A 13987-nucleotide genomic window follows, 5' to 3' on the forward strand; every position below is an offset into this window, starting at 1 on the left:
CAAGGTTTCTGTTGAAAACCTGAACTCAGGTAAATCATAAAAGCTCACCAGAAGTTGGCAAATCATTCCAGCAGAAAGCGTGTTGTTTCAGTGTAGCTGTAGAAATCCTCGTGTGCAGCCAAGCAACATTGAACAAATTATTTGGCATAATATCTTCTGGGGGAAAATTACATTTCAAAAGTCCTGTCATATAAGAAGACAGAGATGTCTGCAGGTCCTTTATCCGAAAGTCTATGTCTTCTAATGTGGTTACTTTAATTCCTGTATTGGAGCTGTTTATATTTGAAAGATTCTACTCAAAGAACAGACCCTGTAAATAAGACTCTCCACTCCTAGGAAGGTCACCTGGAGTGAATATGTCCAGACCATTGTTTGAGCTTGCTTCTTCCACTAAAACCATCACAAGAATCTATTGTTAGGACTTTAAATTGTCTTAAGCAGTATAGACTAGATTCTGTCACCCTTAATTATACAGAGTGGTGTATTATTTTATAAACAAATTGGTTGTTTCTACTGGTGGTTGTCTCTAGTAGGAGTAAAGAAAACATAAATATAACCCTATCTATGTAGAGAGACAGGGTCCACATCTCCACAACACATTCTTAGTTTTAGTAAGGTTATCGGAAGCTTACTCATCAAGAACTAAGAAGCCACCTAAGACATAATGTAATTCTTTTCAGTTACCACCTAATGAATAAGAACAGTAGTGTGTTACAGGAGAAGAGTTTATAAAGTTACTTGTAACTAGACACCGTTTGTACCATAGAAGTTGGATCCAGTCTTTGAATGCCCTAAAGTTAAGTTTCAGGTTCTAAACAGGTTTATGGGATCTTGAAGTAGGTCAGGAAAGTTGTCATGAACAGACAGAGGGGCCATCCAAGGCAGTCAGCCTCCACCACTCCACAGCTGCCACCCTAATGGGAGATGTGGTCAACATAAGCAAGGTCTGTAGTATTGCCCAGATAATTATGTACCAAGGCCATCTCCTGCTAACCATCCTGTCACATCTCGTGCTCTGAATATGAGACTCAAAAACTGCCTCCCTGTTGATTGCTGACATGCAGCCAGAGCTGCTTCTCATACTGATGTGCTATGCAGCATTGCAGGCTTGCTTCTGTTGTGTGACCCAAGCCATCAGATGCATCTGGTCAGTACATCATTATGAAATAAGTTCTTATTGGTATATGGTAAACAATCTCACTGCCAGGACGCCTTTGTTCTTGCATCTACTCACCCTAACATGGTATCCACCCAAGGCAACTATCTGTGGAACAGCTTCTTGCACAATGAACTTTCCCTTTTGCCTTCCTTAAAAATCGCCTCTGGCCCTTCATACACCAGCATCATTAATCACTTTCTGTAGCTTTTCTGTATCATATGAGTTTATACTGCACTCTCTCTGCCAGTAAATCCTTTGAAACAGAAGTGGGTTACAAGTCTGGCACAGATCTGAAATGGTTCATCTTCTGCTCTACACAAATAATGCAGAATCCTGAACGTGCGCTTTCAATTAGGTCAGCACATGGCCACAAAAATGGCTATCCATTAGACAACACAGACCACCATTGTCTTACCTGTACAACACTATTTTCAGTATCTTTTACAGAATCACAGAATCATTAAGGTTGGAAAAGACCTTTAAGATCATTAAGTCCAACCATCAACCCAACACCACCATGCCCAGTAAACCATGTCCTGAAGTGCCACATCCACATGTTTTTTGAACACTTCCAGTGATGGTGACTCCACCGCCTCCCTGGGCAGCCTGTTCCAATCTTTGACCACCCTCTCAGGAAAGAAATTTTTCCTAATATCTAGTCTAAACCTCCCCTGGTGCAACTTGAGGCCATTTCCTCTCATCCTATCACTAGTCACTTGGGAGAAGAGACCAACACCCAGCTCACCACAACCCCCTTTCGGGTAGTTGTAGAGAGAGCGATAAGGTCTCCCCTCAGCCTCCTCTTCTCCAGACTGAACAACCCCAGTTCCCTCAGCTGCCCCTCGTAAGACTTGTGCTCCAGACCCCTCACCAGCTTCATTGCCCTTCTCTGGACACGCTCCAGCACCTCAGCGTCCTTCTTGTAGTGAGCGGCCATCTACATTAGTTCTGCGTAAACGTGCAGCACAAGATCACTTACCAGATAACACACTGACCTGCAGAAAGCTTAGCACAAGTTCTTTGCCCCTTTTTAGGACATCTAAAAATAAATATTTCTTATACATATGCTGTTTTATGCAAAAATCTCACATTGACTCTGGATTTCAGTTTGCCTTGGTGTCAGAATAATTAATAAACAAATCCCTATTGCATAGACTTGTTGTACTCCAAGGAAAGTATCAAGTAGTCACATACCTAGCAGCAAGTTATTGAAATGATCCTAATATGGAATAAATTAGGATTCACTCCCACAATTCTATTTATACTTATTTACCTACATGTAAAAAGGAATTCATACATGGATTTTCTTCCCAAGGCCATCTGTTTGTTATGAAGAACTTTTGAATAGTTATTTTAAATGTCCTTCTAAGGATACTCATATACGTCTGATAGGGGAGGCAAATAAATTTACCTCTTTTATCTTCATAAACATAAAAACTCACAGAGAATACATATTATTACTTCTATATTAAGAAGCAATATGTTGAATTAATTCCTGGTCTTTACTGCACTGAACATTTATATTCCTTTTACTGTATATTTATGATAAAAATGGAGTACTATCATGCAGGATGCTTACAATGCAATTAAATAAGTTCTGCACAGCAAATCAACTACATCTGATGAAATAAAGTTAACTTTTGGAGCTGTCATTGGAATACGGTTTTAAGAATTATGGTTATTTTCATGGAATGTTAGTGTCACTTTTTTCCAAGTCAGTCTGGGCCTCAAAATAATTAAAGGGGCATGTATAAAATAACCAAGCAGCCAGAACCCTACCTGCCAGCTAAAACTAGGAACTTTAAGTAAGGCCGATCAATGTGAAAGTGACTGGTTTTAGGATCTAAGTTTTGTCAATACAGAAAATAAATTAAAACTAAGTAACTAAAAGATCAATATATAAAAAAGTTACTATATGTTCCATATACTAAGATACCATATGACAACTATATATAACCAATATATACCGTTTAAAAGAGATTTAGTGGAAGCCACCTATGTGCCTCTTTCTGAGATCTCTGGGTTTGAGTTTTATGAAAGTGAGCTCTTTAGATGAACTCCACGGGTTTGCATGTGCGCACTCGAAACCCCTTATGACTGAACATGCAGATTCGTTTGTTCATTTCCTATTTTAAATTGGGATGAACTGTACCTCTCATCATCCAGCCTCATCCTAACAGCAATGCAGAACAGGACATACACAGGAGGTAACACAGGAAAAAACAAATGGCATGAATTTTGGCATATGTCTGCGCGGTGCCACTGCTTTAGACAAATGACATCTGAGCATCCTACAGTGTCTGGAGATGGTTTCTACAAGACATTTCTGAAGGCACTCAGCTGCAGCTGCCTGCTGTGTTCAACATGGAACATCTGGAGATCTTCATATCTTCAGCTACTGATGACATTTAAAGTGCAGTGAAGCGTTGTTAGGTCCATCCTCACCTGTACATTCCTTCATTAATTGACACAATTCTTTGTTTTCCTTCTGTCACTTTGTCTGATGCTTTTTGTAACATTAATGGTGGCTTCTTTTGTGGATATTTTCTGTGTGTCCCATTTACTCTGTGAAAGTTTTAAAAAGAACAGTGAGTTCCACACCGACAGCACAAAGAGTCATTGACAATTACCTCCTAATTTATGAAAACAGTTCTACTTAACAAACAGAAAGACTCCAGCGTTCTTCATGCAGTACTGTGATGTGGAGCAACTTTCTCATTCAGCGTGGATGCAAGCTTTTATAACTGCTATAAAGGCTATGGACATCTTTGGATCAACCCCCTCGGCTTTAATCGTCTCTTCTGCACATGTGTGTTCTAAAAGCGGAGCAAATAAATCCGGTTTCAGTCCAGAAGTGGAAATTAGAGGTTCCTTTTGATGTCACTGGGAGTTGAGCATGACTAGCCTGAGACAGAATTTTCTCTACTTTATTTTATGTTTCTTAAGCAAATATATAGTTTCAAAATAACACTTAGTTCTGCCTGCATGTAAGACCCAAGTACAATATATACCTGTCAGAGCTTCATCAGCTTATTTCCAAATATTCAAAAAAGTCAGTCTGTCTGAGGCATGCAAGTGCATCCCTAATTTAAATTTATCCTTCTCCATCACCTAGTCTGTCTGCTTGTTGCCATAAGCAACACGCTATACTGTGCAGTAAATTGGGTAGGTCTAGCAAAGGACATTCAGAACCAGGCTGACAGAGACACAGAGATGAGTTAGGTGGGTTTGATTATTGCATTTCCAGTGTTTCATGAGACAATTTGTAAGTGTAAAGAATGCCAGGTAAATTAGGCATCATTACAGGGTAATAATGCCAGGTGGAATAATGCCTGGTAAACTTCCACTGACGTGAGTCGAAGGTACATAGTTATCTGAGAGCAAAATCTGGTGTTTATTTGCTGCTCTAGATTACTTCACATCTTTGCAGCCTGAATACACCTGCTCTTTTCCTGTCTGCTCCCCTTATGCTCCTGTTCACACAAGGACTCTCCAAAGACTACACATATCAGTTATTGTCAGTCTGTGACATAATCTGGATACCACCTTTGCTTCTGGGGTGCCTGACCATTCTGTTACCTTCACTGGTATTAGGACTCCTTTCATCAGAAACATCTTTTATTTCCAAGTTGTTTTGACATTACCCTCAAGAGAGGAAACTAAAATTTCCCAGAAACAGCCCATGTCAAACCCTTTGCCTTTCGACACCGCAAATTGTACCATCACATAACTGATGGTAGGGGTAAGGCAGTAGAATGCTTTAGAGTTTGATGCCTGAGAAAATAAGAAACAGAGCAGTAAAGCAATTTACCCTCTACCACCTCACAGGCTGATGCCGGAACCCAAGTCTCCTGAGAGCACCGTGTGCTGCATCACATTGTGTTCTGCAGCATGCAGAGATAAAAGAAAAACTGTAGTCAATGTGAATATTCAGGTGAATAAAATGGGCACATTTTGAGCTGGGGGGATAGTCACATTCTCAACTCTAGGCACCTAAACTTTAGGTGTCCCAGTTGGAAACCTGCTCATCTTACGCTTCCCTGAACAGTCAGCGGAGAAACAGAGATTCAGAATGGCAAACCAGAGCTGGAGCCTAACTTAGATACTACACTTTCACGGTAGGAAAACAGTTTTGGTTTTTTTTTTTAACCATAAGAACTTTAGACAAATCACCTTCCTTTCTTAGACACCCGCATTAGATGAGTAGAATAATGTAAATGCCCTACTTATGATCAGAAATTTTCTTTCCACTGGGTTTCAACAGTACAGATATGTTTTACTGAATGTATCTTAGCTAGAAAAAGGCAGGAGGATACATTCAAATCCATGGGGCCTCAGGTCAGGAACCTACACTTCACTGAGTAGCCCCATTACAGTCAATACTCACACTGTTAATATGTTGTGGGAATTTGCCCATACTTCCTATTAAGTCTAAATACAGAGGTCATTTTTCAATAGCTTACAAAATTAGACAAATAATTTTCTCCAACAATGTGTCAGGTATACACTATAATTCTCAAGTGTGGCCAAGTCTTCTTCCAAATTGGATTAATAACTATGTTAGTTCTGTTCAACCATATCCAACCCGACCAATTCATTTTTCTCTATGGGCTAGTGGCTACGACAGGCATTTATGTTTTTCATTTAGAGCAAACCCATGGCTCTAGATGTCACACTGCTGTAGAATCTGTTCCTATCTCATGGAAAAATACAGCAGGATCCATGTCACCAGGGAATATTTCTGTGCTACGGCAGTACAGAAGATAATACAGTGAAGGTATAAAATAAACACCCATGTACCAATGTGTTGCTTGTAAGCAAATGCAAGGTGAAGTTCAATTCAAATTCCCTTTTTCATTTGCTCAGTCCTCCTCGGTTTAAATTTCCCTCACTCAAGGATGTGATTGCCAAGAGGGGACAGCTTCTTATGGGGTGGGTGTAGCAATTCCACCCCATGCCGTGCTGAGAGGTCTTCCTCTCAGAAACCGAGAGGGCAGTAAACCAACCATAGTTTTTGGATTACTTTAATCCGCAGCAGCTCAGCAGCTGCTGCACAAACAGGGCAGCAGATGCAAACATGTGAGAGACAGGCAGGTAGGCAGCTAGGACAGGAGGATTCGGGGCTTTGGTCTAGCCCCAAAGCCTTGGTTGTTCATACATTGTTGTTACTGGATGATCCTTCTACAACGTGTACAACATCTAAGTGAGGGGGAGAAGCGGGGAGGATCTGATCTGAAGCCTACTGTAATTATTGAAAAGACTCACATTGACTTTTTCAGGCTTCACATCCAGCCTTGAATGAACCAGTGTTCGTGCAGTGCACATAATTTAGGCATAACAGCAATTAATGGAAAAAACATTCCCTTTCAGATAATTAATCTAAACAGTTTGCACAATACATGCCCCAGCTGGGCTGAGCTGGAAAAAAATAAGTGTGGGGGGTTTTTTGCTGTAACAAGTGTGTGTGTTATTCTGATTCCCGAATAAAACATCAATTTTGTGGCCATTCAGGCATGAGGCGTTGTCAGAGGTGCTAGGCTCAGTCATGCCATAGCTGTGGTGCAGCCATTTTCTCTTATCCCAAGGTATTAAATACACTTTGACTGCAGTGAGGAAGATTGTCACAAAAATAAATTCGACCTGGTTGAAGCTAGTGCTGAGCATCAGGGAACATAATTATACTCTTACCTCTGCTGTCCTGGAGCCGTTCTGTCTCTGCGCCGTAGCTCCCGTGCCATAGACCATGGGGTTCGCACACTGAGGACCACAATTGTTCCTCTCCTCGGCGTTTGGTGTTCCAGTTGTGGCTGATGCTGTAGCTACACCTGCCTGAGCTGATTTCCCATTCTCCAGAAGACCTAGCAGGGACACATGAAATCATGCAATTAATGCTAAGGAGCAGTTTATAACCGGCTCTGGCTTCCCTCTCTTTCACCACGTTTTTGTGATAGCACAAGTCATGGAAGGGGTGGTACGGTACTACACTGAGAGCAGTCTACCTCCTTTTGCCACCTTTACCCTCACGAATTCCATTATTGGGCCTTTCTCCCATAGTCCACTGCCCTGTGGAACACTGGCTTGGAAAACATGGAAAACCGCTCAATGAGTGCAGTATTAACAGTAGCCTTGTGGTCACCTGCGCATCTCCATTGGCTTCTCCACACACACAGCTGCTTGCATGAACAAGGGATTAAATAAGGACCCAGAGAGGCTCCCCTTAAATCTGTTTCAGTTCCGGGAAATGAAGGGATTAGATGTGAGCATGACAGATGAGACCGACATGGATGGACAGATTACTCTATTCATGGCCTTGAACATGTGTTTTGGTCAGAAGTGGAGGAAAGAAATCCAGGAAAAATATATGTCATACTGTTTTGACTATCAGTAATCAAATAAATGATTATGTTTCCTTCTGGACTAGCTGTGTGGGTAAGGCATGTGTTATACAATATGATATTGGCCAGCCTAAAAGAATTTTCTCATCTTATTGCATTAACAAAAAACAGTTGTGATTTATGGTGAGTGCAGAGGACTAAACGTCTGGTTGCAACACTGGGTCTGAAACCCAAATACAAAGAGCAAGTGGGATGCATGACTGTAGCTCTGAATTTTATTTTTGGCAAAGCTCATTTATTGTTACAGCTTTATGTTCAAATAGACAAAAAAAAAAAAGCAGATTTACTAACTGGCAATGCCGATATCAAAGCTGGAAGAAGCAGCAAGGAGTCACCGATACGAAGTGAAAAATAAGTATGAGGAAAACCAATGACAATGCATTGCTACTTGAAGTGTGTGTTGTGTCATCAGACCTTCTCACATGAATCAGGTGGGAATTCAAGCACAGTATTAAGGGCATTAAAAAGGAAGCAAAGTCCTGAATTTTTTCTCAGAAGAATTTTCTTTCTCTACAAGCTGCTTTATCAGTAGAAAGCAACATCAGTAGCAGCTAGCAAAGGCAATGACTGAAATCAATAAATCTTCAACCAAATCTTCAATGTCTTGATATTGAAAATATCTGAAGTTGTGCAAGATTTAAGAAGTCTAAATATAAACTAGTTACTGCATTTCCCTGAGCAGTCAGAAGATGGTGTTGGAGATTTTCTAAAGCCGGTTTAACTTGCAGTGATGGTAACTAATAATGTGAGGTCATCTACTTATTGATAGAAAAAGTTTTTAGCTGAAACCTGGAAATATTACATTAGAGTTTATATTTTTAAAAAAAGTTCAGTTTTTAGAAGTTGCCTTTTCTGCTAGATATAAAAACTAATGCCGTTCTCCCATCTAAACTGATGGGCAACTTCCCATAAGACAAGAGTAAACCTCACCTCTCCTGCATCTCCCAAAAGTCCACACCTACTTGTCTCTTAGGTCTCCACAGTGCCAGACGAGAGGCAGAAAAGTGACTTGGTGCAGAACAGTAAGTGGCATAGACTGATATCATAGACAAAATCAGTTGTCAGGGAGAGAGACGGGGAGGCAATTAAACTACGGGTGAGTCAGAGCTCTAAGCCAGGAGCCACGCCGTATTCTACTGCTTGGCCTTGCAGTGGAGCTGTGAGAACAAGCTTGAGCACAGCTCTGAACAGGCAAAATGCTCTAGGCATTGTATACTAATTCCATTAATTGAATCTTGGATGTTTCAGACATATATGAATTATGAGCTTTTCCTTCTGTGGAGTCATCCTACTAAAACTACTTTCCACCATGTGTCCCTTTGGCCATCTGGCCTCTACCTAAATTGTCTGGTGAAACAGCTGTCAGCTGAAGAGCCATTTCGTTATTAAGCACAGTCGTTCATTTATCAGATTGTGTTGCATCTTTTGGTCTCACACAGAATGATTTTTCTTACATCAATCCACTTCTAGAGGCTGATGGAAAATCTCTATCCTCAAAATGGTGTATCTATCTGGTTCATTTTTTGTCCTCTGTTAGTTTGCAGCCTGAGCATCCTTGTTGCACGCTGCATTGCAGGGATGAGACTTTTTTTGCAATACCTGTCAGAAATGAACGAGGTATCGGAATCTGTGCCTTCTACTATCAGTCTACTATATTTTTATACGGGTGACCTGGTGGCCACCAATATAAGTGCAAAAAGCAGCGCAAAAAGCTTTCTTATTTTATTCTGAAATATGTTTGCTACTCTGCAGAAACTATTTTAGAATTCTTTTGCATTGGAAAATAGATGATTTAGAGAGTGGGAAACAGTTTAAAGCTATTTAGGGTTTGCCACAGTACACAAAAATGGAAGAATTAACTTTCTTCTTCTGTACAATCTGGAATTTGCAAGCTAGCAGGGTAACAATACTCAGGGTCTCAGTGTCATTTAAGCCGAGGTATCTGTCAAGATATTTATGTTATCCTCACCGCATGGGTTGGGTAAATAACCTCCTTGGTCGAAAGACAGTGAAAACCATAGAGCTTCAGTAGAAATTTAAACAAACGGGTTCAGCAATGTTGTTTTCATTCTCATGTTCTCTGCCAGGACAGCCCCTGCCAAAAGTCTGTGGGCCTCCTGAGGGCAGGGAAAACAACAGATCCCATCACAATGCTCTGTCAAATACACCTATTTTATTTTCAAATGAACTGGCAAGCCTAGAATATTCTTATGGCTCCATTCCCAAAACTCGAGTTTCTGGGTGATTATCGAGGCCCCACCAACGTGATGGTGACCTTCCCCTCCGGAATGGTTCGTCAGGGTTTGGGGGACCGCCAGGCTGCTCCCGTTGTGGGCAGGAACGGATAACAAGAGGCAGGTATTTCATTGCATGTAACCAGGCTTATTTATAAAGAACATACACGAGTCCCCTCTCGTGACGCAGGGAGAGTACCCAAGCAGCAGCCCTATTGCTCACAAATCCAAGTCTATTTTTCCAGCATGAAATGTGCTTAAAAGAATTCACTCTCCCACGGCAACGCTTGCTGTCATCTTCCTTTTCACCGGCTTGCTAGGCTGCACAGGCGAGCTAACTCTTGCCTTTCTTACCAGGCCAATAGAACTCCTTCAAGCTGCAGTTTGACAAACACTTTTTTCAGCAGCACCAGGGAAAAAAAGGGTTATTTTGAACTGAAATCAATCCCTAGACTTTATTCATCACCCAGTGACGCAAGCAGTCAGACCGGCACGACTTGGGAGGTAGCACGGGGTTCGGAACAAGCAGCAGAAAGCAGCTCAGGTTGGTGCACTATCCGATCAAACCGAACCGAACCCAGCCCCACTCATCCAGCTGCGCTCGTTCTTCCCATGGAGCTGCCCTGCCGTGCTATCGAGACCCCGCGGCGGTGGATTCACCTTGCTTCCAACCACCCCTGCGCCAGCGGACGTACGTTTGTCTTGTCCATTTAGCCTGGGTTCACCAAAGATCCCCGTTGTGTTACAGCAAAAACGGCGTCCCGGAGTGGCTGATCCAGAGTAAGATGTGATATGGCTGATGGGTACAAAGGAGCTTTTTTTCTAAAATCTCTTTCACTGAAAAAGTCTGGTGATTTGCACCAAATTATGTCAGGTCAAATAATGTTTTGTTTTGTGTATTTTCACACGCACAATTTGAATAGATTTTGAAAAACCAAATTTGCCCAAGAGTGAGTTTCCCCCCTCCCCGCAAAAAAATGATGGCATTAAAGTGCTGCCTTTTGTTCAAATTTCTCAAAATATGAAAGTTTGGGAAAATTTGGATATGGACAAAAATCAACTCCAGTTATGGAATTTTACAAATCAAAACTAAAACCTGATCCCTAGGACATCTGGGTATGTTTCAGCTATTCCACAATTTAAAAGAAGGGCATTTAAGGACAGTTTTACAAGTATAACAATATGTAATGAACGGAAAGCTACCTAAAATCAGAGGGATCTCAATATAAGTATGAAGACCAGAAAGATGGGACAAATCTGCCTGAAATATGTATCCTATGTTGAGAACAACAGGCATATTAAAGGTAATATAAACTCCTAGAAGAGGGCAAAGAGAATAGAACATGAAAATTGTCAGTACTAACACAAAAAAAAGGGCTCTGGTATTTTTATGTCACTCATAGAAACAGTATAAATAAATTTAAGTCTCCAAAACCTGCTGCTACTCGTAATTAATAGTTTATCCTAACATTGAATATTCAGACTACCAGTAAAACACCAAGTTTTTCCACTCTTTCTGGGATAACTTCTTACTCTCTCTGCTGTAAATGTAATGAAAAATTCAGTGTGTCCAAGCAAACATCAAAATTAGTTTTTAGGAGATTCCAAACACATCAACGCTTCTGTTACCTTAATTCTCTAAAGTTCTCTAAAATTAACCATAGCTATTATCATCATGATTCTTTGTATTTCAGACTATTAAATCGTGTATTAATCCCAGGTAGGACACAACCATTTTGTAAAGAACATAAGTTTTCTTCATAACAGAATTGTAGGCAGTAAACAGTTCTCTTCTGTTCAAAGGCATCTTTCGGTTCCTGAAATGCTACTTGGAAATCTGATGCAAATTCACCAATGCATTCAGAGAAATCTGTCCGCGATGCCCTTTTTTTTCTGCTGGCTGTAACATATGCCGTAACTTCTCTCTCTCAACATCTCCCTCCCTGCCTCACTTACCGTCCTGGCAGGCTGCACCTCACTTCTCTTAAGAGCAAGAGTCACCAAATCCCATCTCCCACCGTCTTCTACGAGACCTCTTAGTACCTGCTAGCATGTGTTCTTGTGTCTACCATCCTAATAATTTTTAAATTTTGAATGAGTTTTCAGAAATTCCCGGACAGCGGCATCCCTCAGATATTTTGTAATTTAGATGATACATACTTACAACTAGAGTCTGGAAAGTTGCTCGCAGATTTGCAAGCTTATGTCCATTCACAATAAAGCATGCTGACATCATATTTTATGTCTTAAAAAGAAAACATTTAAATGGGGAAGAATCAGGCTAAGAAAGCTTTTAAAAGAATCATTTGAGTAAATAGGATGTTCATCACAGAGACGTAAAAAAAAATGTAAAACATGGAATGGAAATTTTAGACATTAGACCTGTATTTCTGATTTTGTCTATTATACTGACAACACTAGTGATAACAAAACCAAAGATAAACACAGCATAGACGCTGCTGTAGTTCTTCGTACAGCCTGGTTACAGCTAAGAATTCAAATGATCCTCTATGAGAGTATCTCATAAAGAGGAAATTTTTACTCTTAATATTTAATTCTTTCTAAGAAGATTTTAGTTTGGAAATAAAGATGATGTGAAGAGGGTGAAAATGACTTCATTAATTCAGATCGTGAAAGTAAAAAACTAGAGTAAAAAGCAAAATAGTGTCATGGATTGACAGCTGGCACAGAGACACAGGGGGAAAAAAGAGAACTAGGGGAGTCAATTTTGTATGAATTCCTCAAGGCTTTTTGCTGGACCTTATCTATGTATTAGAAAGCTAATAGATATTTGCTAATGATCGGGAAGGGGAGAAGGAACCAGATAACAACCTTGAGGGGTAGCCCTTCATTATCAGGACTCCAGGAAACGTCTCAAAGCACAGAGAGCATAAAGGCAGGTCTGCCTGGATGTCTTTGCACAGACCTCGTCAAAAGAGCAACGTCTTAGTGAGATCCAAGATGAACTGAAAATTTCTGTGACTAACAAAGATCAGGAGTGCCGCAATAGCTAATGCCGTCAGGAAATCTGGAAGGGGTATGAAGTAGTACGGAGGCAAAGTTAATCTTAGCCAAAAGGATCAGACCTTTGTGGAGAAAATTTTTCCACATGTGGTTGCCACAATATTCTCCTACCTGATCTTAAAGCAGCAGGTAGTGGCCAAAACTGGCCGTGAGTTCTGACCCAAATACGCTATCGATCCGAGCCAGGACTGTGGACCCAGTGCCGTCACACGCTCTGCTATTGAATAACAAGCACAGATTTGTTTAAAGTGAGTAGCTGGTGATTAGTGTGCTAACTTTATATCTTTGGAACTGACTACGAACAAACCAGTACGGTTCAATTTTCCGGTTGAGCAACACCCTTTTTTATGTATCGTGGCTGTCGCCTCATGAATAATGCATAGGATGCTGTTTTAGAAAATGCCTGCATAATAAGATACCGCACTGTAAAAATGGCCTCGGAGAAAACTCACGGTAAAGAAGAACGAAGGACGCTATCGCGACGGGCAGTTGCTTCCAGAGGAAACGTATGTCTGTCACCAGCGCTGAGCTTCTTGCTTTTAATGCTGCGGAGCGGCAGGTACAGCGAGTACTGAGATACCTGCTTGTTCTCCTGACTGGGAACTATTCACGTTTGGGGAAATGATGTATCTGCGGGCCTGAGTGCCGGTATGTACTTCTGCTGCAGAAATAAAAGATAGCGTGGATCCTATAAAAAATGGAGTGGAGGTTGTGGCAAAAGTCAAGTTTAAGTCATTTCCTCCAAAGCAGAAGCCGCAGGGGTGAGGCCTCAGGAAAATGGCCGTAGCCATTTTTTCCTAACAAGGAAGAATTTAGAAACTTCCAGACATAGCAGAGAGCGGGTTTGTAAGGCAGGACAAAGGACCCAGAAGATCTGCAGAGGGAGGACCTGTTGCAGCGCAAAAATGTCAGCAGAAACAACGTTTTGTGTTTATCGAACCAGCAAATACAGTAACAGAATGAATCCACTGCCCAGACGTTCAGAGAATCCAGCATCATTTATCTGAACTCTAACTCAAGACGGATTTTAGGCGGCGAAGCGAAGCGAAGCAGACGTATTTACGCCTTCTATACGTTCTGCATCAGCCATCGAATCGCTGCGGAGTCCCTTTGCGGAGGCGCTTGCCCCGGGGGCTGGGGACGAGGCGGGGGAAGGAGCTCTGTGCTCCGCACGC

The 13987-nt window shown here is 41.2% G+C and overlaps 1 protein-coding gene across 1 annotated transcript; it reads right to left on the minus strand.

The window, feature by feature from the left end:
- Positions 1-3619: 3619 nt before the first annotated feature.
- BAALC (brain and acute leukemia, cytoplasmic) lies at positions 3620-7211 on the minus strand. Its single transcript, XM_010295630.1, has 3 exons — positions 7178-7211; positions 6848-7017; positions 3620-3724 (listed from the first exon to the last, which is right to left on the minus strand). The coding sequence occupies exons 1-3, from the start codon at positions 7209-7211 to the stop codon at positions 3620-3622; spliced, it is 309 nt and encodes a 102-aa protein (XP_010293932.1).
- Positions 7212-13987: the final 6776 nt, after the last annotated feature.

The sequence above is a fragment of the Phaethon lepturus genome, unplaced genomic scaffold (assembly GCF_000687285.1).
Source record: "Phaethon lepturus isolate BGI_N335 unplaced genomic scaffold, ASM68728v1 scaffold52050, whole genome shotgun sequence".
NCBI classification, from domain to species: Eukaryota; Metazoa; Chordata; class Aves; order Phaethontiformes; family Phaethontidae; genus Phaethon; species Phaethon lepturus.